Source organism: Protopterus annectens, chromosome 13.part0, assembly GCF_019279795.1.
Source record: "Protopterus annectens isolate FY-2018-M chromosome 13.part0, PAN1.0, whole genome shotgun sequence".
Classification (NCBI taxonomy): domain Eukaryota; kingdom Metazoa; phylum Chordata; order Ceratodontiformes; family Protopteridae; genus Protopterus; species Protopterus annectens.
Genome location: NC_056747.1, coordinates 258,349,873 through 258,377,818, shown reverse-complemented (window position 1 = coordinate 258,377,818; position 27,946 = coordinate 258,349,873). Strand labels below are relative to the sequence as shown.

General features: G+C 39.2%; 1 protein-coding gene across 3 annotated transcripts in view; it reads left to right on the top strand.

The window, feature by feature from the left end:
• The window catches only part of ARHGAP45 (Rho GTPase activating protein 45), a 786,168-nt gene that overhangs the window by 431,100 nt on the left and 327,122 nt on the right, over positions 1-27,946 (top strand). For all 3 annotated transcript variants that reach the window (XM_044053816.1, XM_044053817.1, XM_044053815.1), the window contains exons 4-5: positions 13,010-13,094; positions 17,426-17,498. In XM_044053816.1, the coding sequence (XP_043909751.1) occupies positions 13,010-13,094; positions 17,426-17,498 (158 nt within the window). The remainder of the gene's footprint in view (positions 1-13,009; positions 13,095-17,425; positions 17,499-27,946) is intronic.

Below are 27,946 nucleotides of genomic sequence, written 5' to 3'. Positions count from 1 at the left end.
GGAGTTTTTAGTCATTGGATTGTAATGACCAACTAGGAACATAGTTGTACAGAATGTTATTTAGTGCTATATAAGCAGAGGGATTCTGGATAATTTTATAGGAGGTAAGAAGTTGTGTATATGTTAGTTGATGGGGGTAGTTCTAACCAATTTAGGCTTTTTAGTATTATACAGTGGTGGGTTCTGAAAGCAGTATTTGTTGCAAATTTAGCAAATTTGTTATACCTTTGTTCAAGTTTTGATTTTTGTGATGCCTGAAGGCTAATGAGGATAGGAGCACCTTAAAGAAGTGTGGGGAGGAAATAAGTATTGGCAAGTATAGCTGAGTTTTTCTTATGCAATTTTATATATGCAAGTCAAATTTAAGATTATCATCCACTATCATCCCTAATAATTTGCTATGAGAAGTGACATCAGTGGTTGTATTACTGAGAGAGGGGACTTTAAATTTTGTTTTTTCATGGGAGAGGGATTTGGGGGGAGGGGTGTAATAGTTTTTTTAGGTTTGAGCATGAGTTATGAGTTGCAAAGCCATGTTTCAGTTGTTGCTAAAGCTTCCTGAGTAATTTTTGGGAGGTGTGCCACATTGTAAGATGTGCAAATGAGTGTGGAGTCATTGTGTACTGTATTAGGGAGGCCTGTTTTGTGGATGTGTGGAGGATGTGGTGAGAATGTTAAAATGGAGTGGACCAAGGACAGAGCCTTGTGGTACACTGGTGGTGACTGGGAGGTAAGGAGAGAGCACGGAGTGACACTTTACTAATACTTATTAGACAGGTAGCTTTTGAATCATAGAAGGGTGTGGGCTAAGAGAGACCCAGTGAGGACATTTAAAGGAGAAGTTTGTTGTAACAAACTGTATAGAAGGCTTTAGACAAATCTAGAAATAAAGAACAGACAAGTTTGCCATTATCTTTAGCTTTATTGACAGTATCTGTATAGGTTAGAAATGCAGTGTTAGTAGTACAGGAAGGACGGAAGCCATGTTGTGTGGGGGATAGGTGTTCTTCTTGCAGGATATAGTTTAGCAATTGTTTTTGAATGCATGTTTTCAAGTATTTTTGAGAGGGGGATAAGATTGCTATAGGTCTAAAGTTAGTAATATCAGTTCAATTTCCTCTTTTGTGCAGAATGATAATGTAAGACTTTTTCCAGAGAGAGAATATGGGATTCCTGCACTGACCTATGTATAAGGATTGAGACAGAGTAGTCGGCTGATGTTTTAAGGTATTTGCTTGGAAGGTCATCAGCTGAAGTAGAGCATGGTTTGAGGTTAAGAGCAGTCTGATGTAGGATGTGGGCACAGGTTTGAAGGTGAAAGTGGATGTAGACATATGTGGCTGCTGGGCAGGGTTAAGACTGAATGTTGGAGAATCCTTGGTTAGAGATGCTATATTATCTATGAAATAAGAGTTTAACTGTATTGCACTGAGTTATTGGGAGATGGTTTAGGGTTGAATTTATGGGCAGGATGCAAAATTTCTTTAATGGCTGTCCAGAAGTGTTTAGGATTGTGTTTACAGTTATTGTGAAAGTTATTACACTATAGTTTTTGTCTTCATTAATTTGCTTTTCAGTATGATTGTGAAGCATTTTGAAGTTTTCAAGTTATCTCGGCATTTTATGGTTTGCCCATTCTTTCCATGGTTTTTCTCTATCCTGCATTAGCATTTTACTCTTTTTGTGTAGCCAAATTCATTATGTGTTTTTAGTCTCTTTCTTCTAGGATGTGCAAGGCTATTTAGGATATTCAGGAAAGTTGTACTGAATTCATGTATAGCATCACCTAAAGGGAGGATTTTTGGGAAGTTCAGTTAACAAATCATACGTTAGTAATGAACATTTCTGGGTTAAACTTGGAAAGGCTGTGTGTTTTTTTAAAAGCTTGCTGTTTAAGTGGATGTGTTCGATGTCTGGTTGTATACATTGGGAGATTATTACTGAGACAGTCAGACATTATACCTAAAGAGGTGTATTTGCTAGGGTCAAATACTAGGCTACAGTCTAATAGGGAATTTGATGGCTTGCTATAATGTGTGGAGCTATTAAATAGTTGTGTGAAACCATAAGTTCACACTAGTGTAGGGCACAGCATGTGCTGTAACTTTAAGAAGCATTTCAAAGTGAGGGCATGTGCATATAAATAGTGAGCATGTGCAGGCAGCAGTGGCATTTTGAGAGAACAGCCAGAGTGTTAACATGTATGAGTGCAGTAGTCAGTCTGTTTATGTTTATTTAAGTTTAATTTACTAAGCCTCAATCCTGATTTGTTTGTATATAATAAAGATACTTGAACCGAACTCCCAACTGTTCATCTGCTTTATCTTAAACGAACAAGCGACAGCTAGATGTAGGGGAGTTAGAGTTTATGTCCAAGCAACTGACATTCACATCACCTAGTAGTATTATTTCTAGTGGAATTGTTGTAGATATCCAATGTAGTATATCTTTCAGTACACCTGTATTGTCACCAAGAGGGATGTAAATGACAGTAATACATATTTGTTTATAACTGTTTATTTTCAGGAAAGTAATAAGAAGATCTGCTGAACTGAATTTTGTTAATGGTTAGTTGTAAAGGAAATGTGGTAGCTGTTGGGAAATATTAAAGCAATACCATCACCTTTCCTCTTTATATTGTCAGATTCTCGGTTGGAGTGCGGGGAGTGCCTTCTGTGTGGAGTCTGCATGTCCTCCCTGCAGTTGGGTGGGCATTCGAAAGACATGCGTAAATGAGCGTGCCTTAGTTGAAGGTAGAACGTCGAGCTGGCACCTCGGCGTTTGTGAAAATATACTGCCAATCATTAGCAGACCAGAGTTCCGCTGTGGCGACCCCTAACCGGGAAAAGCCAAAAGACAACAACAACAACTAATGGTATCATAGCCAGGAGGTGTAATTTCTCAGTCATTTATGCTAGGTTTAAACCAAGTTTCAGTTACAGCGATAATATCAGGCTTATGTTGGGTAATCCAGGAATGTAGTTCAGCAACTTTATTACTTGTGCTTCTAACATTTATGGCATCAAAAGTTAGATTAGCAGGGTTGGGGGTTGACAGTTGCAGGGTTAGAGTAGTGTGTGTAAGAGAATTGTCTTGATATTCATTGTAATAGGTGGGACCAGGATTAGGGTGAATATATCCTCCTAAAAAGATTTTAGTATATTGGGGAATTACTGATGCTTGCTTTTTTTTTTTTTTTTTTGAGAGTATTTTTCTGTGGAGTTTCTTTGGAGTATATATATATGCAATTTCTGTGGAGTTGTACAGAGAGGCGAGCAGGTTTATAAAACATTCAATGCATTGTTACATACAGCTATGTACAAATGAATATACATTTTAATAGAGAGTTATATTATATAGATGTCTGAGATAGCTTAGAATACATACCTAGAGTTTGAAGAACTTTAGCACTGCATTAGCATGACAGGAGTTTTAACCACAGGGGTACTAAAGCAAAGGGAATAGGTGAAAGTATCAGCTTGATTAGGCTAAGTGATTTGAGATATAACGCTGGCATTTTACCATTTTCAGGAGGTAGATTTTCAGCAGAGAATGGAACTTTGGGTAAGAGGACATATCTTTAAGTGAGGTTGGTATGGATTTCCAGAATTTGGGACCTAGTGCAGAGAAGCAGTGGTTAGAGCACTGGAGATTAGCTTGAGGGACCTGTAATGCAGGTGCAAACTGGTCAAAGCTTCTAAGGTTATAGGCTTGGAAGTCTTGTATTAGTTGGTAGGTTATTGGAGATACAGTTTGTTTTCTGTCGTAGTTTGAACAGTTGTAACCAGAGAAGGAGATCTGCCCTCTGTCTGACAGGAAGCCATTTTGATTTTTGTACTGTTTTGCAATGCTGTTCTTTTTTTGGTGACTGTGTGATGAACCTGCATATTTTATTGTGAGTGTTTGAATGACAGTGCAATTTCATTTTGAGGCATATGCTATTTAGGGAAGGCTGATTTTATAGAATTTATTACCAAAGATGTTAGAGAATAAAAAAAATGTATGTACTCAACATAACGTTACATCTGTGTTGTCCACTTTAATTTATTACTCAACATTTGGGCTCAGATCCAATTCGGATATTATTTTCAGCTCGTGGACACTAGCAAACTCTTGAGCTCCTCCCTTACCCATAATACTCTATCTGCTAACATATCTCAGATCTTGTTTGCTGGCTTATACCATCAAAAGAATTATTAGCATTCTGGTAACATAAATACATATCTGAAGCTTAATATAAGAAACAGTGGTTCCCTTAGAAGGTCTCACTCTTCCAGAAGTCATTAGTTCAAAGGCAGCGGGTTGCTGGGAGGGGAATTGAGGAAAACTAAAATGGACAACACAGATGGAATGTTATGTTGAGTACATAACTTTTTTATCTGATGTTGTCAATTTTCATTCATTCCTCAACAACTGGGACAGAGTCCACATCTACCCCAAGTACCAACCAAATATATATGTGTGTGTGTATATATATATATATATATATATATATATATATATATATATATTGTCCATGGAAGCCATGGATAAGAATAGTGATGATGTTGACATGTCGACATGAAGCTGTTTGAATGGGCTCTGAAAGATTTTGGTAAGGAAATGCCCAATTTGTTATAGACAAAGGATAAGCTATCAGTCAGCCATCTGGCTAAGGTTACTTTCAGTACTGGCTTGCCTAATTTGGAATCTGCAAAGGAGACAAACAATTCATCTGTTTTTCTGAAGTCCTTTGTTCTATGCAAGTAAAAATGTAACTGCCTGTGAAAGTTCAGTAAGTGCAAAATATATTCACTTTTGTAAAATTTGGAAAGAAAACTGGTAGATTAATGGATTGGTTGATGTTGGATTCTGAGACCACAAAAAACTGGTAGATTAATGGATTGGTTGATGATGGATTCTGAGACCACCTTAGGAAGAAAGGAAATATTTGTTCGTAACATCACCCTATCCCTACGAAACATCAAGTAAGAAAGTTTAGAAGACAATGCTTGAAGTTCTAGCAGTCGTCTAGCAGAGGTGATGGCTACAAAAAAATCTAGTTTGCCAGGTTAAAAACTTTAGATCACATTTTGCTGCTGGTTCAAAAGGAGAATGAATTAAGGCCTGTAGTACTGCATTTAAGTTCCATAGGTTAGTTGGATCCTTATAAGGAGGCCTCAAAAGAAGGGCACCTTTCAAAAAGGCCTTACAAAGTTTTGATGAACCCAAGTTGGAGTTTTCAGTTCCTATATGAAAATTAGAGATAGCAGCTAATTGTACTCTAACAGTTGAAGAGCTAGTTCCTTCACTGAAAATGGTTGCCAAAAATTCAAGGACACTATGCACTGGTGCTGAAAAAGGGTCACTATGTTTCAATTGTGCCCAAAAAAAAAAAAAAAATCCTTTCCCTTTACTTATATAAAGTTTTTTTGTAGAGGCTTTGTGAAAAAACAAAAGTATATGATGGATGGGGAAAAGAGCATATGTTGTTTGGCTATCAACAGAAGTGGAGAAAGTGCGGTCAGCTTTAGGTGTGAGATACTGGGTGAGACAGAAGGTCTGGAATCAGATCCAGGATACAAATGGATAGACTAAATGAAGCCAAAGAAAGGGGAAACAAATCTGTTGAGGCCAGAACAGGGCACTGAGGATGACTTTGCTCTTTATCCAGAAGGTTTTCTGTAAAAATTTGGGGATTAAGGGAGTTGGGGGATATGCATAGAGGAAAAGGTTGGGACCAATTGTGTAGTGGAGTGTCTCTGGGTGATTTCCCCATTGGGAGGATTAGGGCAAAAAAACTGTTGCATGTTTTGTTTAGGGGAGATGCAAAGAGGTCACAGCAAGGCTGGCCACATTGACAAAAAATTATTTCTGCCACTTTTATGTTGAGGTAGTACGACGGACCTGCTCAACTTGTCTGCTATCACGGTGGATTTCCCCATAATGTGCATTGCTATCAGAAATTGGTTGGATGAGATCACTCATTGCCACATTCTGAGGGCTTCTCGACACAAGGGGGAAGACCTGGTTCCTCCTTGTTTGTTGATGTACCAAACCACTGACATATTGTTTATCTGAATCACAAATATCCCAAAGGGAGAGAGTCTTGGAAGGCCTGCAACACTAAGAACACTGCTCTCATTTCCAGGACATTGACATGCATATTGGCCTGTATGGGGGACCATGTGCCTTGGACTGTTTTCCCCAGGAAGTGTCCCCCTACCCAATCTGGGAAACATCCGTGGTCACTATGGCCTTTGGCTGAGGAAGAATGAGGGGACGGCCTTGTAGAACCTGGTCTGATCAAATCTACCACCAAAAGTATCTTTTGCATGCTTGGGTAATTATTATCTGAGCAGACACGTACTGATGAAGAATACACCATTGAGTCACTAACTTCCATTCTCATGTGAAATCTTGCTAGGGGAACTAGAAATGTAGCTGCAGACATTGATCCTAGTCTTGTAGGATGAAATGGGCTGAAATTGTGGACTTATGAATTATCTTCCTGACCTGGAATCTGATGGTCTGTACTCTTGGCAGAGGAAGACAAGCTGTCATGGATATGGTGTTGAAAAGGGCTGCTATGAATTCCAAAGTCTGAGATGGTTCTAACTTGAAGTTTGTTGTCATTTATGGTGATCCCCAGGTGGGAGCAAGTCTGGAGTACCTGGTCTCGAGCTCTTATCAATAGATGCCTGTCACCCAAGTACGGAAAGACATGGAATCCCTGCAGTCTCAAGTGAGTTGCTACTACTCCCATGCATTTGGTGAACACCCTGGGGGCTGCTGTTAGGCCAAAGGACAGTGCTCTGAACTGGTAATGACTGGCTCCCAGCTGGAAGTATATATACCTCCTGGATTGTCTGTTCATTTTTTTGTGATAGTATCCATCCTGAAGGTGTATCAAGCATATCCAGTTGTCCTTGCATAAAAAGGGAACAATGGACTGAACTGTGACCATCTGAAACTTTGTGTGCTGAACTGATTTGCTCAGATTGCTGAGATCCAAAATCGGTCTCCAGTCCCCTGTTTTCTTTGGCACTAAAAAAGAATCTTGTGTAAGTACCAGATTGTATCTGGTCTGGTGGGGCATCTTGGATGACTCTTTTTTTCTAGCAGCTTTTGCATTTCTAGTGCTGCTGCTTTCCTCTGACTGGATAGAACATCTGGTAATTTGCAAACAGATGGTGGTGGTAGGGAAAAGGGAATTATATAACCTCTGGAAATAATCTTTTGCACCCACGTATCTTTTGTAAGGTCTAGCTAGACTCTTTTGTGCAGACCCCTCTCCAGAGGTAGACAATCAGGCCTCCTTTCAGGAGCATTGGTAGGGTCTGTCATAGAAGAAATCTCTAGAACCTTGGTTCTACGGACCTCCGCTGCCATGTAGGTGGTGTCTTCCATTCGAGTTCCCACAACTATCTCCACGGGTATCTTGGAAAAAACCCTGGGACTTTTTGAACCATATTTTTTCAACCTCCTCATTGATTCCTGGAAAAGGTCCTTTGAGGGGTCGAAAAACGTACTCCCACTGCAGACAGTGTCTTTCTATCTTGCTCTCACCTGGAAAGTGCGTTCTTTACTTTAGGGTTGAACAAAAAGCTTCCATCAAAAGGTGCATTGTTGAAAGAGGACTTGAAGGGCTCTGCAAAGTCACACAAGTGCATGCAGGCATGCCTCATAATAGAAATGCCTGAACCTTGAGGTACCTTTAGCCGCATGTGAGATAAGCTTCCATGGATGAGTTATTGATCAATAGTAGAGTAGCTAACTGTGAGGCCACAGAAGACTGAGCCTCAGAAGTACTGGTCCCAGAGAGGGATTTTGAAAGTTCCTTAATCAGATCCCTATGTAATATTGTAAAGTGTGCTAAATAATTCAGCAATCTGAGTGCAAAGGTCACTGAAGCATATACACACTTCCCAAATCTGTCCAACGCACTTGACTCCCTGTTAGGGGGATGGACAGAAGAACTCTGCTCTGCGAGTTCTTTCTTAGTGGCCACTGTCATGACCATGGGTACTACCTTGCTCCAAAATTCCTTTCCTGCCGGTGGTGCCAAAGACTGGTCTGTTCTTTTAGGGATTGGCTCAACTGTGTCTGGTTCCTTCTATGCACACCTAGAGATCAAATTAATGAGCTCATCAGTGGGTGGAGTCACCCAGGAGGTAGAAGGGCCAGACCCAAAGGCATCCAGAAATACCAGTTCCTCTTGGGAAGGGTTATCAGAAGACCAACCACCCCTCTGCTTAAGGAACTCTAGGATGTCTCCAAATAAAATGTTTGCCAGTGGAGATCTTGGGGACCCTTCCTCGTCATTGAAATGGGTATCTTCAGTGACAGACTCCTGAGGGGAGACCAAGTGCCTCCTCTTGCACTTCCTCTTCCTAGGGACTTCTTCAGTGGGGTGTTCCAGAGAAGTATAAACAGACTACATAGCTAGGCTTTGTTATTTAATAGTTTTCATTCATATAAACAGACATTAGTAGAAAAAGTATTATAGTATTAGTAGAAATTAGTAGTATTTCCTCATTTTCGTTAAAGTCCTTTTCTTTGAACTAATGTGGCAGTTACTAAATGCTGAAGTTACAAGAGGTAGACTGGATGTTTGGGAATCTGAACCTGGAAATTACACTGTCTCTTCAGACAGTTAATTTCAGTATATAGTGAAGTTATCTTCAGCTGTTTATTTATTCATTTAGATACAAAGGAAAGTATATGTAGCTTACATACTTCTGTTTTCGCCACTGTCTTTAAGCATTAATACATCATTCCCCTCCCCAAAAAAGTAAACCCTAAGGAATACAAATATTATGGACATATAGTAAATTGGTGTCTTATAATAAAACTGTTTGAAAACCTTATATAAACAACCAACTATGGGATTACGCAAACAAATATGGACTTCTGATAAACAACACGGTTTCATGAATTGTTTTCCTACCATGACAGCATTATATGGAGCCATTGACACCATTTATAACAATATGAATGATTCAAAACTAACAGGAGCTCTGTCCATTCAGATGACAAGAGCATTCAAAATGGTAAAGCATAACCTGCTCCCCTACAAACTAAGTAAATTCAGTTTTAGTCCAAATACAATAGGATGATTTCAAAATTACCTCCAAAAGAGAACATTCCAATTACACATAGGAACCTGTGTTTTGACAAAGATCTATCCTTGGCACACTGTTATTTTCCCTATTCATTAATGATCTAGCCATTGAACTGCCCCACCTCAAATTAGTCCATTATGCAGATGATATCTTACTACCTGAATCATGTAAGAGCACCTTGACCCTTCAGCAGAAACTATAACCTAGCTTTACAGATTTATGTCACCACTGCAGGAATCAAAATATGCTCCTTTTCAATCCCCTGAAGTCTAACATCAAACTTGGCACCATGTAAAAACTCCCTAAATTCCCAGATCTATTTATTACTGAAATAGACGGCAAGCCACTACTGCTAGTAACATAACAGCAGTACCTAAGATCACCTTAGACTATACTCTTTCATTGAACAAGCATACTGACAATATTATTAGCAAAACACTCCACCAAATAAATCTTTGCTGTAGAACCTTATACCTCTTCACCCCTACAATTCATAATGCCATAGCAAGCAATGTGCTTATCTGTAAAACTGAATATGGGCTTCCTCTTATAACCTTACATTTCAACTCAAACTCATGTAAAATGCTAAGTACTAGAAAAATGTGCAGATTTGTTCCTCTTATAGAGCACCAAACTCATCACTGCCACTATCTACAGTGGTGTAAATGGCTACCTATAAACAACAGAGCCACATTTCTAATTAGCTGTTAAATTTACAAGCTGTTAAAAATGGGACACTGTCCCCTCAGAAAACAAAATTAGAATTCAATCATCCTAATTACACATAGAAACAGCCAAGAAGGTAGCACTTGCTTTAAAACTTCCATAGGAGAAAGAGCTACAGTGTATATAAAAGTTTACACACCCCTGTTAAAATGTCAGGGTTTCATGATATAAAATATGAGACCACAATAAATCATTTCAAAACTTTTCCCACCTTTAATGTGACCTATAATCTGTACAATTCAATTGAAAAACAAACAAACCTGTTAGGGGAAAACAATATAAAAAATAAAAAAACGTACAATAAGCTGGTTGCATAAATGTGCATACCCTTAAACTAATAACTTTGTTGAAGCACCTTTTGATTTAATTACAGGACTCAGTCTTCTTGGGTACACACCTGCCATCAATTAAAGAGACTCTGATTAACCCCAAATAAAGTTCAGCTGTCCTAGTAGGATTTTCCTGACATGTACTCAGTTGCCTGCTACAGCAAAACCCATGGTTCACAGAGAGCTTACAAAGCATCAAAGGGATCTCATTGTTGAAAGGTATCAGTCAGGAGAAGGGTACAACAAAATTTCCACAGCATTGGATATACCATGGAACACAGTGAATACAGTCATCAAAAAGTGGAGAAAATATGGGACAACAGTGACGTTGCAAAGAACTGGACGTCCCTCCAAAATTGATGAAAAGACAAGATGAAAACTGGTCAGGGAGGCTGCCAAGAGACCTACAGCAACACTGAAGGAGCTGCAGGAATTTCTGGCAAGTACTGGTTGGGTACTACATGTGACAACAATCTCCCCTATTCTCCGTATGTCTGGGCTATGGGGTAAGATTGCGAGATGGAAGCCTTTTCTTACACAGAAAAACATCCAGGCCCAGCTAAAATTTGCAAAACAATACATCGTCTCCCAAAAGCATGTGGGAAACTGTGTTATGGTCTGATGAGACCAAGGTTGAACTTTTTGGCCACAATTCCAACAGGTAAGTTTGGCGTAAAAACAACACTTTGCATCACCAAAAGAACACCATCCCCATGGTGAAGCATGGTGGTGGCAGTATCATGCTTTGGGGTTGCTTTTCTTCAGCTGGAACTGGGGCTTTAGTCAATGTGGAGGGAAATATGAACAGTTCCAAATACCAGTCACCTTTGGCCCAAAACCTTCAGGCGTCTGCTAGAAAGCTGAAGATGAAGAGGAATTTCACCTTTCAACACGACAATGACCCCAAGCATACATCCAAATCAACAAAAGAATGGTTTCGCCAGAAGAAAATTAAAGTTTTGGAATGGCCCAGCCAGAACCCAGACCTAAATCCAATAGAAAATCTGTGGGGTGACCTGAAAAGGGCTGTGCACAAGAGATTGCCTCGCAATCTGACAGATTTGGAGCACTTTTGCAAGGAAGAATGGGTAAATATTCCCAAGTCAAGATGTGCCATGCTGATAGACTCTTACCCAAGAAGACTGAACGCTGTAATTAAATAAAAAGGTGCTTCAACAAAGTATTAGTTTAAGGGTATGCACACTTATGCAACCAGCTTATTGCACATTTTTTTATTTTTTTATATTTATTCCCCTAACAGATTTGTTTGTTTTCAAATGAATTGTACAGGTTATAGGTCACATTAAAGGTGGAAAATGTTTTGAAATGATTTATCGTGGTCTCATTTTTTATATCACAAAAATCTGGCATTTTAACAGGGGTGTGTAAACTTTTTATATCCACTGTATCTCTTAGTTAGGCCCAGCTATTTGGAATTGGCTACCTGTAGAAGAGAGGCAGCAAGAGACAATGACATAATTTAGGATCAAACTAAAGGAGCAACGGTTTAAGTACACCAAGTGCTCTTGTTTCAGAGGGCAGAAAGGCTAGTCCTTCCAGCTCATGCTGTAGTAACATCTTTCTTCTAAAGATAAACCTTTAACAAATGACCACTGATTGAAAGCCTGCATTAATTGTACATATTGTAAATACTAATTCCACGTCCATTCATAATTGTAAATAACATGCAAATGTATTGTTTCTAATTTGTTATTATACTATGTACAGCTATGTGTATCCTTTAGTCTAATTTTTTGATTGTGGCTTGCATCATGGTACTTGGGTCATGGCTGAACCTATGAACCTATGAACCTGAAAAGGATCTGTCGACCCATCCGCTTGCTTAATTATCAAAGTGAAATAAATAATGAAAAATAAAGATCTGCATGGAACCTTAATAACTAATTGTAAGCAGCACCTTCATTTTTTGAGATAGTGAGGATATATATGCCTTTACTACCCTGTCATAATTCGTGCTAGCTGCACTGTGGAACTGGGTTATTTGCTAAATCTTGTCAATATAGAGACAGAGATAAATAGCAGTGCCTCATGGAGATCTTTTCCTCCATGAGGGAGAGCTGCATTACCCCTCCCATGCTGTGTAATCTTGCAAGTACCTGCTGTGCTCACTCAAGAAACTCACTGCCACTGATATACCTCTCAACTGTACTGATATTCGCATAATGTCCAGATTTTCGCCTCATATTTTTGGTAGTTTTTCATAAAATTGTGTTTTTCTGGCAAATCATTAAAGATTGAACTTAGAAAATAATGACAGACATTTAAGTTTCAGACTTCATACCCTTCAGAAAATCCATGCTAATGCAAAGCCTGTTATTCTATCAATTTCTAACTTTGTAAGAGCAATATTTAAAAAAAATATGTCCCTATTTTTAGGCCTTTGTCCCACTTTGTCTAATGGTTTTGTCCAGATTTCTTGCTCTAAGAGGTTGAGAGGTATGTGCCTCATCATCCTGTGGGTGGGGGTGGGGGAGGGTGAAGATCAGCAAGAACCTGGCAGTCTGTTCTGCTGAATGTGGAGTGCAAGGTTTTATACTTCTTACTTAGACCCTGTCCTGTATGGACAAAGGCTGCTTGGAAGGGAGGTTGGATGCAGCACTGATCTACTGTGGAGTGGGAAACAGTAGAAAGACTTGGTGGCAAGTCCATGGCAAATAGGATCAATGGATGAAAGGTTAACATGGTATCAGTGTGCATTAAGAAAGTAATGAATGCATTTAATAGAAATAGAAAGAGTTCTGATCTCAAAGTACATGTTTGGAAAATAAGACTGTGGTTTCTTTACACACAGTTTCAGATGACTTCTCTTTTTGTTTTTTTAACTTCCAGGTTTTCACTACGAGTCCAGCAATGAAGCTGATAAAAAGGAGTTTGAGAAAGCGGTGGAAACCATTGCAGTTGCTTTCAGCAGTATGTAAGTAGAACACACTTCAGGTAACAATGTTACATGTAATTCTAGCGTCTTCTGAGTTAAAGGCAAATATATCTGGGAAACACTTGTTGTTGTAGTTGTTTGTCTTTTGGCTTTTCCTGGTTAGGGGTCACCACAGCAGAACTCCGGTCCACTAATCATTGGCAGTAGATTTTCATGAACGCCGAGGTGCCAGCTCGACATCCAACCTTCAACGAAGGCACACCCAGTTACACATGTCTTTCGAACGCCCACCCAACTGCGGGGAGGACATGCAGACTCCACACAGAAGGTACTCCCCACACTCCAGCCGAGAATCGAATGGGAGAACCTCTTGCTGTGAGGCAACAATGCTATCGCTGCACCACCGCGGATATCTGGGAAACACTAAGGAAGAAAATTTCTGTTATATATTATGAAAGGACAACTGAAATAGAGAATTTGGGTTATTTAAATTAGACAATTAAAACCATAAGAAACTGAACTAGTAAAACATGTTTAGCAAATGTATTTAAAACTTTTGCCCAGAAGGTTTACAATTAGTTTGTTAACTAGATAAAAACTTAACATTGCATAACAGTCACTTTTTATGGGTCATTGGGTAGCACTGGTCTGATTCTGTGCCTTACTCAGTCACTGAGTATGAAAGTGGAAGTTGTGGGTATCAAACTCAAGTGACTAGGCTACAGGGTTTTGCAGTCTGTTACCTATAATCCCAAAATCTTTCCAGCAACTGTTTATAAACATGATTGGTATGAAGCAAGATTATGGAAACTACAGTGTGTAGCCAACAAAGGAACTCAAGTATTTTTATTTTATAATATTGTTAAACTACTGCCTGGCTTGAAGAAGTACCTTTGTTTGTCTAAACGACATGCCCCAGTTTTGGGTCAAAGTAATGCATTCCTTCTAAATACTCTGTCGATTAGAGCCACTGGAGTGATCCCCGGGATGAATTTTCTGTTTCCCATCCACTCATCAAGATTTCTCTTGAAGAGGGCCAGTGAGGTGCTCTGTTCCTTTAAAACAGATGGTGTTTGTTTATATTAATTTTTGAGTTTAACTAACTGCATTGCAGTTCAAATTAGAAGTTTTAGTTTTAGCCTTATTTCTCTTCTTCCCTCCTCAATGTTGTGATCACATCAAGTATGTCAACTCTGCCATCCAACCTAACATGGTGTGATAGCTGAGGCTGCCTTGTAAATTCATATGGTCGCTGAATTAGAGAGGAGACCTGGATACTGGGCAAGATTCAAAAGAAGCATATCTGCAAGCTATAAGTCTGTGGTAAAAAGAGCCATTTAACATGATCATAGAAACCAGCATTAGCTGCACTGAGGAAAAACCTCATTATCATCTGATTTGTAAGTCTCTCAGTCACTTGGTGACTATAAGTTCTAATACGTACTTACCGCAGCAAAGTACTTATTATTACAAGTTCTAACAAGAATTTTGCTGTACTAAATAATTTAGAACTATGAGATAATGACCTGCCAAAGCACTAGTTCCTTTCTGTCCAATAAAGTTTATTGTTTGTAAAGGATGCTCCAGTTACCAAGGTGTAATGTATGTATGCACTATTGTGTGTTATCTTTGAGGTTGTGGATATAGCTGAAGATGGGTTTATGGTTCTCATTTGTCTGCAAGGCTACCTTTACCTCAGATTTGCTTTTGGAGGATTTGATAAGACTTCTGTGGTACTTATTTAGTTTGATGAGGGTTTTCTTACCTTGCATGTCATGGGACATGATGGAGCTCTCTAAATATGCATCTGAAATAAATGCAAAACTATTATCTTACCATTACCTAGAATCATGCCTTAATACAAGCAAAAGATTATTGACTTTTACCACGGTGGTGGAGCGGTAGCGTTGTTGCCTCACAGCAAGAGGTTCTCCCATTCGATTCTCAGCTGGAGTGTGGGGTGTGCCTTCTGTGTGGAGTCTGCATGTCCTCCCCGCGGTTGGGTGAGCATTCGAAAGACATGCATGAATGGGCGTGCCTTCGTTGAAGGTTGAACATCGAGCTGGCACCTTGGCGTTCGTGAAAATCTACTGCCAATCATTAGCAGGCCGGAGTTCCGCTGTGGCGACCCCTAACTGGGAAAAGTCGAAAGACAAACAACAACAACAACTGACTAAGCTACCGGAGTCATTCTAGGTGGACCAATTTTATTTTAAGATGTCTGTGGAACTCAACATTGACACTGTGCTGATAAATTGTCTCTCTGACTTCTTGTGAATGCTGCTAAATGCTCATTGTAAATATGTAAATATGTAATTATTATATTCATTTTCTTCTAATGTTGCCTTACACTAACCTTGATGTAATCTACTTGTCATGTATCTCCTGAGTTCTAAAATCTCCTTTTAAAATTGTTATACCTTTGTAGTATGATGTTAACTGATTCTACATCCGTAATCTCTGTAACTTGCTCCCCGGGCCTCCGCTAAAAATGGACACCAGCTGTCCAGTCGGACACTCCCAGTAAACAAATGTCAAATAAATAAATAAATGTCAAATAAATAAATAAAAAGACTGCACTTGCATTGTTTGCAACATGTTGTAATATACCTGACTTGGTTGAGTGGGGGCAGAATTACCAGTTGGTATTTTGTTTTGTACTTTGTGATGGCAGGGAAGTAGCATGCACTATCTTAAAATGATTCTAGAAAGAAGCTTTTACCATTGTACCACCGAATAAAAAATGCACACACATTGGTGGCCCTTTTCCTTTCAGGTATATAGTATGACATTGCTACTCATTATTAATAATAATAATAATAATAATAATAATAACAATAATAATAATACATGCTTTGAAATTGCATTGTGCCACTACTACCTATCACATTCTCCAAGTTAATATACAACAATTAGCCTTATTTGTGCTTAAATATGTATTTGAAGTTGGGAATGCAACTATATGGCACAAACTGTCAATTATTTTGTATAATTCTCAATTTCAATGGTCTTTTTTCTCTGACAGAAGATCTAGTTGAAGCTTTGAATATGTTGCATACTGTCTGCTAAGGAACTCCAGTTGACTAATGTGTTTCTTCTGCAGGCTTACATAACAACACAGAAAAGGAATGGGCATCACCTTGAGGCCACATAGTACTATGATGCTGGAAGACTACAGTCACAGCTGGAAACTGAATTACTTGATAGTGGTATATAGACGTTGTGACCTAAGGATGGCACAACCAGATAAGTTACATCCTCATGGGTACTATGCACCTAGTGGGTGTAGGAGGGAAGCAGTAGTAAAACAAGATTAGGTATTCTTGTTCACCTCACTGCTCAGATATCACACTGTATTTATTTGTTTATTTATTCATGTTGGTCATACTTGACAAACACAGAAGCGACATGATTAAAAGTTCCACTTTAAACCTTACAGGTAAATTAATAATTTGGCTCCCCATTCAAATGTCGGTACTCAAAATGCAGATTGCCGACAAGCCAAAAAAAAAAGAAAAAAAACCCCAGGAGAAGTATGAATCTTGAAAATTGCTCTTCTCCTTCTTATTTTTATGGGGGGCAAGCCCCCCTGCAACCCCCAATGTGGGGGGGGGGGTCAATCACCCTCAAACACACCCAAATGTATATACAGCAACTCTGAGATCGCTGTAGCTTGGAGAAAAGGGAATATTTATATTAATGGCCATTTTGCACTAGGTATATGTAAGTCCGTTTTCCGGCCATCCAGTCTCCATGTTTCAGGACTGACTCTAGTGTTTCCCAGCATTTCAAATGGTTACATAATAGATTCACCTAGCTACAATTTATAGCTATTACAGGAAAGAAGTGTACATAAAAATATGTTATAGTCATATTGAGGTAACGTAACATATGGAAGTAGGTCTTAGCTGGTTGAAGAGTACTGACCACAATCTGAGAATGCAAGTAAGGCGGTCAGAATAAGAGTAGGAAAGAGAGAGGGAGAAAGACAAAAAGAATTAAGTTAACTACATCAAATACAATTTCTTCTGAAGAGAGCTATCCATTAAGACTAATCCAGTATTAAACGCTGCCCCTCATACCTTAAAATAGTATCAGCGCGATGGAAGCATTTTATTTATTTTATTTTATTTTTTTAATTCTGGTAGTAAAGAACTATTCTTACTTTTTCAAAAAACTTACATGGTCCAAATATAAGGTTTCCTTATAAGCAAGACACATAACCAGACAGTGTTCCTGGGTCACAACTGAAAAGGAACATTTACGTCTAGTGGACTTATTTGGTTAAAAATAAATTTTGTATATACTGTACCCAATGCTCAAAGCATAGTAATTCCACACCTTGAACTCTCGTTTTCTTTTTTCACCAGTGTTTCAGAATTTCTCATGGGAGAGGTGGACAGCAGTACTTTACTTTCCCTACCACCAGCAGACAAAAGTCGGGTAAGTACTTGAGTACACCACCGTTTACAGAAGAAATCTGTTGTATGTTTCTGATCAGGCTTCCTTTGACGTGAGTTATTAATCGTTGTGCTTGCACAGGACAGGAAGAGATGTAAGGGAAAGTAAGAGAACTTTGTACTGATTCTCAGGAAGGGAAAAGCTAGACAGGTGATACAGCAGCAATTATTGATAGCTTAAGAAATAAAGAAGGCTGATTTCTGGGTAAATGTGTCAGTAAGGCATATATAAACTTACAATATAGAAGCTTTAAAAGTAATAAAAAGAGTTATTTATGCTTTTATAGCAAGTGTTGTGATTCCCTGAGTAATTTCTCATATTCACAGCTTGTGGCATATACACTGATATTCTAGGAGGCTTTAGGTGCCTTTGAATTGTCTAGTTAAGTTTCCATTTTTTAGGTAGCTTATGGACAGATTAAATTATCTATACTCATCTGTCATTGTTGTCCGTGAAGTGAAATAAACCAGCAAGAACCAATGGAAGCAAAACCAGCAGAAGCTTTAGATATAGAATAAACACACTACAGCAACCATAAGCTACCACTTACGGCAAATTACAAGCTATCTGGAAAAAGGTGTTGACAAAGGAAAAATCTACACTCATAAACAGTGTTTACAGGGGCTAACATCCTAAATTGCCTCTGTGCCTACTGTCTCTCCCTCATGCTGAACTATTTAACCATGAGACTGCTGACTTGTACATATTTTTGAATAAACAAAACCAAGCTCAGAAACGCACCAAAGAGCACACTGCACCCATCATTAAAAAAGGCGGTTACTGTTTCTGCTGCTCTTCAGCAGTTAACCATAAACTATACTGTGACATTTCAGTGGTAGTCAGAACCATGGTTATAACAGTTCCCTGCACCCAACATTTGAATATGCTAATTACTTGCTTGCTGCTTTTCAGTACTTTCCAGTAAGGTATTCTATAACAGTTTCTTAGTGTTCAGTAATAAACATATGACTGCATTATTGTATGCAATAATAATAGCGAAGCTTACAAATGGAATTGTGTCATGGCAGGCTTGCCCAAGGAAGGGAAAGGTACAGGATTTTGCAGTTCTGTTTCTCTTTCTGTGCCTCAGAAGCATCTGCTGGAGTGAAGAGTCTCAGACATCTTTGGAGCAAATAGGTGCTGGTCATTAGTGCATTGCCATCCACCAATTAAAAAGAAGAAGCTTTGGGAGCTTTCAAATTATTGGGTTAGAGAGGCTTAAGAAACAGAAGGAAGAATAAGGACAGAGCAAAACAGAGAACTGAGAGGCACTGAATGAATCCTTCTGCTCTGATTACCTGCTGGAGGAAGTGGTAGTACCTCAACCTAAGAACAGAAATTTTACAGAACAAGATGTTAATCTAAGTCAATATAGAGAAAAATGGGACAACTTTAAAGACATCCTACCTAACTCCTCCTAATATCACTTATACATGTACTCCCTCATGCATATGCTATTTGTTTTCTTTCCCTACAACTGCCTTGCTCTGAAATCTAAAGAATGGTCAGATGTAAATATTGTACTTAGCTCTCTCTCCCTTCTCTGTGTTACTTTTGTCCCTCCTTTTTCTTCCTTTCTTTGTGCACCTTTTCAATTTGATACAAATCCATATATAATTTTACATTTGTTTTCTAAAACATTTTATAATTGTATGTATAATTGCATAAATGTATGTTTGTTTTAATTGTATGTAATAAGGAGCTTTTCTCTCCAGACCTAAATGTAAAACAATATGCTTGTTTTAATTGTATGTAATACAGAGCTTTTCTCCATGGGCCTCCACTGAAAACGGGCCCTCTGGGCCCAGTGGACCTCCCCAGTTATCAAACTGGAAATAAATAAATACATCTTAAAATGAAACATATGTAGGGCAGTATTTGGATGGATGAGACTTACTCCAGTAGGGCCTATGAACAGAACTAGTGAAACTACTTCCTAATATCATTACAAATCGCTAAAAGAAATGGGAGTTAATATTGAGTGACAGGAGAGCAGATACTATTCCCTTTCACAGGAGTGGGTGCAGGACTGAGACAGAAAACTACAAACCCAGCAGTCTGACCTCTGCAGAAGAAAAAACATGGTTGAATTTCTTCTCAAGGAAATGACTACTGAATATTTAAATGTTAGTTAGGCACTGGATCCAAGACATTATGAATTCATATCAGCAAAGTTGTGACAAAAGTAATACAGATTAATGTCTTAGAAGGCTATGTGAGTCGATGTAACACAGAAATAGTGAAGTGCAACATTTATGTAAAATGTTGTCTGTCTTTGGATGATTATTGCATTTACTGAAAAAAATATCCTTCGGCATAAAAACAATGGCTATCTCTCCTCTGCTACTTTCCTAGACCTATCTAAAGCATTCAACATGGTCCCACACAAACAACTCACCTCTGTCCTCAATAACCTATCCTTCTCACAATCAGTCACCAACTGGTTTCAGAGTTACCTGTCTGACCGCCAACAATCCGTTGTATGGCAGAATGACATATCTCCCCATATTGTCTCTATAGGGGTTCCCCAAGGATCCATCCTTGGACCCCTACTCTTCTCTATTTTCACCAATAATCTAGCCTCTGCCACCAAACATGGCACACTCATACAATACGCAGATGACTCAACCATCATCTGCTCAGCCCAGTCCCTACCCAAACTCCAAAAAGTCATACAGGAAGCCTTTTCCTCTGTTGAAACTTGGTTATCCGATGCCCAATTGATACTCAACCCAAACAAAACTAAACTACTCATCTTCCATCCCACCAAACATACTCAAAACAACTCTCACTTTAACATCACAGCAAAAGACAACACCACTATACACCCAACAGAACACACCAAATTGCTAGGAGTGGAAATAGACAATAAACTAAAATTTGACATTCACATATCCATGACCATAAGAAAAGTCCGCAAAAAACTAGGAGTGTTATACAGAAATAAGCAACTTCTCACCAAAGCAGCAAAGATTGCAATAGCAAATTCCCACCTTATCTCCACCCTACTTTATGCATATCCAATATATACCAACCTAAGGCAATGCGATCTAAACAAGCTTGAGACCTACTACAACAAAATCGCCAAATTCGCCACAGGGGCATCCTACCGTAGTCACCACTGTCTTTCACTTGCTGAACTGGGCTGGCTTGAACTCCCTCACCTCCTTCAATGTTATCAACTCGCACTCACCCACAAACTAGTAAACCATCCACTAAAAGTCCCATCCCTCCAGAATCTACTCCAACCCTATTGCACCACCAGACCACTAAGACCTAGCAACAAAAATCACTTACAGGTCACTAAAGCCAATAACTCTGCTGGAGAAGCACTATTCTCTTGCACCATAGCCAAATTATGGAACTCCCTCCCACCCACAATTACCTCTGTACCATCATGCACCCACTTCAAAACTTTACTAAAAGTGCACCTAAAAACATGCTAGCTATGCCCTTGCAACTCCCCCTCTAATATCACCCACCCTATCCACCCACTACCTTTCTTTCCACCCCACTAACTACCTTGATTATAGCAAGCTCGGATGCTCATAAGCCTAACTACTTATTATACAGCAGGAACTTCTTACTGTAACAATTGTTAATGTCTGTTATGTACTTCGCAAATGATAAAGATTCTAGTTGTCTACTGATGTACATGTTCTTCATCTGTAACTATGTTTGTAGTTTTTAATTGCTATGTTGATCAAATTATTAATTGCTATGTAAATCCAATGTAACTACTGTCTGTATATTTTAACTGTGGATCTTTTCTCCCTGGGCCTCCGCTGAAAATCGACCTACGTCCAGTCGGACACTCCCAGTCAACAAATGTAAATAAATAAATAAATAAACAAAAATAACACAGTTCTTTGACATTAGCTAAACTATAAAACCATTGTGGGACTACAGATGTAGCAGTTCAACATTTAGTAAAACAGTTGACAGTATGCCACATACAATATAATTTAGATTCAATCTAAAAAAAAAAGTCTTGGACTGCATTACATAAAAAATGTTTTCTTAAAATGACAGTTATGTAACAGATCATAAAGACTTCAGTATAACAAGTGAGGGAAATGCAGTTAGGAATAGGTCTCCCATGGTGCTCAATACTAGAATTTGTAACCTGTAATGTCTTTCTTGGTGGCAGTAAAGAGAAATTATTAGGGAAGTTTGTCATTCTGCAGGTAATACAAAGATCTGTAATAGATTTGAAATACCAGGTAATGTTCTGAGACGTCTGGGAGAACACCTTTGCTGCTTGGGTAGACTTTTCCTTGTACATAATAATGTAAGCAGGACTCCCCTAGAAATTGTTGCCCTCTTTGCAGAACAATTCAGTAGTTAAGGAATCTTTGTTGAATTCTATAAAGGGGAGATTAAGACAAGGAATAGCTTCTTTTACCAGGACTACAAGCAAAGTGGAACAATGGCAACCAAAGCAGGCCTTTATAAAGATTTAATGCATTAGCATGTTAGTACTTAACCATGTAAACCCTGTCTGTATGGTAGGCTATGTGACAGGTAGCATGTTAGTATTTAACTGTGTAAACCTCGTCTGTACAGTAGGCTATGTGACAGGTAGCATGTTAGTACTTAACCGTGTAAACCCTGTCTGTATGGTAGACTATGTGACAGGTAGCATGTTAGTATTTAACTGTGTAAACCCCGACTGTATGGTAGGCTATGTGACAGGTAGCATTTTAGTACCTAACCATGTAAACCTCGTCTGTACAGTAGGGTATGTGACAGGTAGCATGGTAGTATTTAACCGTGTAAACCCCATCTGTATGGTAGGCTATGTGACAGGTAGCATTTTAGTACTTAACCATGTAAACCCCATCTGTACGAAAGGCTATGTGACAGGTATCATTTTAGTACTTAACCGTGTAAACCCCATCTGTATGTTAGGCTGTGTGACAGGTAACATGTTAGTACTTAACATCGTAAACCCCATCTGTACGGTAGGCTATGTGACAGGTAGCATTTTAGTACTTAACCGTGTAAACCCCATCTGTACGGTAGGCTATGTGACAGCATGACAAAAAAGCATAGATAAAATAAATAAATAAATAAAACCGGTCTATATTACATAGTTGAAGTTTTATAACTTTGAACACAAAATGTATGAACCATTCTGTTCGAATTTACAAAACTTCAACTATGAATAAAAAAAAAAAAGGAAAAACTAAATAAACTGTTGTAAGCAGGAGGGCAACCCCCCCCCCCTGCACCCCCACACCCCCTGCTACTTAGATATACCAACTCCGAGATCGCACCTCATTCAACAGAACGGAAACCTCCCCTTACGGACATTTCCATTGCAACGCTTGAACTTGTACATGTTCGAACTTATGGTCATGACCATATAAGGTTCGAACTTGTACAGGTTTGACTATGTGATAGGAACCCAAATAAAACAATATCTTTGTTATCTAAAATGTTGGATTGCGATTTAAAGAAAATAATTTGAGTGAAAAATGCATTAGAATGAACCATAGTTGGTTTCTGCCTTAGTACTCACTTCCAGTTTTAGTGGATCAGTGCAGTCCAGATATACAGAAAGCCCTCTTCTGCAAAGGGAATCTCTATATAGATAATAATGCAGCATCTTTTGGAAAGGATATTAAAAAGAGAATAGTAGAGAGTGACTGCATGGCATATCCTTTCAATAATGTCATAATAGCAATATAAAAATAATAATATAATATAAGGCTGCAATACAGGAAGCTGTATACTTCCCCTCACCTCACTGAACTCAAGAAGGTAACCAAAAAATTGCACATATTCTCTGACAGCTGAAGCAGACAGGAAGTAAGCAAAGGTCAGTTGTAGAAGAATAAAAAAGGAAGCCAGCAGAAGCCTCCTGAAAACTGGTAGCATGAGAAAACTCAGGCATAACACTGTATCTGAAATTATGGCAGTAGTAGACAAGCATTTTTACTTAGGGATGCTATATTTATAATCTGTCAACCGTTTTTAAAAGTTGAAGTTACCAAACACAGGCTATGACTGCCAGAAGTGGGCACTGCAGAAACTGACTGTCTAATGCAATGCTTCAGCACATACATAGATCTGTCTGTCATACATAAGGCAGTCACTCACTAGGGTACTGTGGTCTGAACTTTGAAGATATCTGCACATTTCATCAAGGTAGCAGATTTTGCATTTCCGGTATATAGATCTGTAGGGTAACCATGTACATCTTAATGCTCAAACACATGCCTGACTGTCGCATTTTATTGAGCATTTAACTTCTGATGCAGAATGCTGTACCCCTCCAACTGACACAAAGTATTTTGATGCACGTTTTCAAAACAGTCTGCCCTCTGATAAGTTATACCTGTTTACTGTGGAGTTATTTTTATTATACTTCTATTTATGCCATATAACTAAAAATTCTTCCCCCAGTTTTCACCATTATGTTTTGTGCAACAATAGAAATGTATCCCCGATATTATGCACCTGCAAATACAATGCAAGGTCAGAATGTATGTGAGAATCGGGAATTAATTCCCTGTCTCCAAACCCTCCCACTTGGGAAGTTTCTGTACTGTGCTTTTTCCACTTGTTCTAAAACTAATTCAAATTGGAGTGAACTGGGTCAGGAAAATACTGGTATACATTCAGCTTATTTTAGAATGTGATTGTGCTGTTGTAGGTGTTCAATCACCAAAAACACTTAGTGCCTACTGGTGGGTGACCCTGAATTCATTAAAATAGTGGTCCTTAAACCCACAGCACTAGCATTAGTTAGTCCATACATAAATGTCTTATTCTTACGGAACATAAAAACAATTCCATCCATGCATAAATTCCACACATAAAATATCCACTCAAGTATCTTCTATTTACTGTTTCATAATTATATAAGGGACTCTTATTATGTAAGGAATAAATGGCTGTAATGGATAAACTATGATCAAATGTATACAATGTGAATGCTAAATTGCACTAGTGTGCATAATATAAAGGAAAATTCATAGACAACAGTACCAGAGGTGATGGCTCTATTACACTTAATTGCTGATGTTATAAAAGAATAGACAATACTTACAGATACCTAATACAGATAACACACTCTGCTGACTTGTATGGAATATAATACTTGAAAACAAAATGTTCTGCATTAGTCATAAAGGGCAACTGAGTTTAGATATGTCATTGCAACCCTTACATGATATATCCTTATAGACAGAAAGAAGTGTAAATTCATCCATGAAAATATGGAGACTAAAACATTACAAAGCAAAATTTGTTAATTTTGAAAAAAATTATAGTAACTGTTACTTTATACGGGTATGGGGTACGCATTTATTCATGAAAAGCATCAACCATGCTAGACCTGTGCTAATATAACCAAACCCTCAAACACCTGAAATGACACTACAGAAATGTTCTGTGTAGTATGTTACAAGAGGAAAGCATTTACATGGCTTTTTATTTTTATTTATTTATTTATTATGTTACTATGGAGAATGCTGGGGATGCACAAGCCAGTGCATTTCTTTGTGCCGGTCCCAAGCCCGGATAAATGGGGAGGGTTGCGTCAGGAAGGGCATCTGGTATAAAATTTTGCCAAATCATACATACAGACAAAAGTATACATATACATACTGGATCGGTTGAGTCCCGGGTTAACAACAACCGCCACCAGTACTGTTGGCCAACAGGGTGCTGGTGGAAATTGGGCTACTGTTGGCCGAAGGAGGAGAAGAGGCGGAAGGCATGGCCAAAGGCAGGTAAAGGCTAGGATTGTGATAGTGAGGGTTGGAACTTTGAATGTTGGCAATATGACTGGTAGAGGGAGAGAGCTAGCTGATATGATGGACCGAAGGAAGGCTGGCATATTGTGCGTGCAAGAGACCAGATGGAAGGGGAGTAAGGCTAGGTGTATCGGAGGTGGGTTCAAATTGTTTTATCATGGTGTGGATGGAGAAATGGAACAGTATGCTAAGAGTGTTTTGGAGGTGAAAAGAGTGTCGGATAGCGTGATGTTTATGAAGCTGGAAATTGATGGTGTAATGATGAATGTGCATATGCTCCACAAGTTGGGTGTGCGATGGATGAGAAAGAAAAATTTTGGAGTGAGTTGGATGAAGTGGTGATGACTATACCCAAAAGTGAGAGACTGGTGATTGGAGCAGATTTCAATGAGCATGTTGGTGAAGGGAACAGAGGGGATGAGGAAGTGATGGGTAGGTATGGTGTTAAGCAAAGGAATGCAGAAGGTCATATGGTAGTGGATTTTGCAAAAAGGGTGGACCCTGTGTGTTTTTCATTTTATTAAAGTAGAAGTTTTATGGTTCCTCGTTCCATGGATTATTCTGTTATTTATTTTTGTCTGAGCATAGGGTGACATACAAGAGTGGAGGAAGATGCACACAGGTGGATTATATCTTATGTAGAAGGGCCAGTCTGAAGGAGATTGGAGACTGTAAAGTGGTGGCAGGGGAAAGTGTAGTTAGGCAGTATAGGATGGTGGTTTGTAGGATGACATAGGTGATCAAGAAGAGGAGGGTGAGTGTGAGGGTAGCACCAAGGATCAAATGGTGGAAATTGAAAAATGGTAATTGTGAGGTGATGTTCAGGGAAGAGTTAAGACAGGCACTGGGTGGAAGTGAAGAGTTACCGAATAGCTGGGTAACTACAGCAGACCTAGTAAGAGAGATGGCTAGAAAGGTGCTTGGTGTGACATCTGGAAAGAGGAAGGAGGACAAGGAGACCTGGTGGTGGAATGAAGAAGTACAGGAGAGTATACAGAGAAAGAGGTTGACGAAGAAGAAGTGAGATTGTCAGAGAGATGAAGAAAGTAGACAAGAGTATAAGGAGATGAGGTGCATGGCAAAGAGAGAGGTGGTGAAGGCTAAGGATAAGGTGTATGAAGAGTTGTACAAAAGGTTGGACACTAAGGAGGGAGAAAAGGACCTGTACTGATTGGCTAGACAGAGGGACCGAGCTAGTAAAGATGTGCAGCAGGTAAGGGTGATAAAGGATAATGAGAGAAACATACCCACAAGCAAGGAGAGTGTGTTGAGCAGATGGAAAGAGTACTTTGAGGGGCTGATGAATGAAGAGAATGAGAGGGAGAGAAGGTTGGATGATCTGCGGATATTGAATCATGAAGTGCAGTGGATTAGCAAGGAGGAAGTAAGGATAGCTATGAAGAGGATGAAGAACAGAAAGGCTGTTGGTCAACATGACATACCTGTGGAAGCATGGAGGTGTTTAGGTGAAATGGCAGTGGAGTTTTTAACTAGATTGTTTAATGAAATCTTGGAAAGTGAGAGGATGCCTGAGGAATGGAGAAAAAGTGTTTTTGTACCGATTTTTAAGAATAAGGGTGATGTGCAGAGCTGTAGTAACTACAGAGGGATTAAACTGATCAGTCACAGCATGAAGTTATGGGAAAAAGTAGTGGAAGCTAGGTTAAGAAGGGAGGTGATGATTAGTGATCAGCAGCATGGTTTCATGCCAGGAAAGTGCACTACAGATGCAATGTTTGCTTTGAGAGTGTTGATGGAGAAGTACAGAGAATGTCAGAAGGAGTTGCATTGTGTCTGTGTGGATTTAGAGAAAGCATATGACAGGGTGCCTAGAGAGGAGTTGTGAAATTTATGAGGAAGTCGGGGGTGTCAGAGAAGTATGTAATAGTGGTACAGGATATGTACGAGGGTAGTGTGACAGTGGTGAGGTCTGCGGTGAGAGTGACGGATGCGTTTAAGGTGGAGGTGGGATTACATCAAGGTTCAACTTTGAGCCCTTTCTTATTTGGAAAGGTGATGGACAGGTTGACAGATGAGATCAGACAGGAGGCCCGTGGACTGTGATGTTTACAGATGACATTGTGATCTGTAGTGAGAGTAGGGAACAGGTGGAGGAGACCTTGGAGAGGTGGAGATATGCTCTAGAGAGAAGAGGAATGAAGTCAGCAGGACTAAGACAGAATATATGTGTGTGAATGAGAGGGAGGATAGAGGAATGGTGAGGATGCAAGGAGTAGAGGTGGTGAAGGTGGATGAGTTTAAGTACTTGGGATCAACAGTTCAGAGTAATGGTGAGTGTGGAAGAGAGGTGAAGAAGAGAGTACAGGCAGGATGGAGTGGGTGGAGAAGAGTGTCAAGAGTGATTTGTGACAGACGAGTACCAGTAAGAGTGAAAGGGAAGGTCTGCAAGCGGGTAGTGAGACCAGCTATGTTACATGGGTTGGAGACAGTGGCATTGACAAAAAGGCAGGAGTCAGAGCTTGACCTGGCAGAGCTGAAGATGTTAAGATTTGCACTGGGTGTGACGAGGATGGACAGGATTAGGAATAAGTATATTAGAGGGTCAGCCCAGGTTGGAAGGTTTGGAGACAAAGCCAGAGAGGAAAGATTACATTGGTTTGGACATGGGCTGAGGAGGGATGCAGAGTATATTGGGAAAAAGAT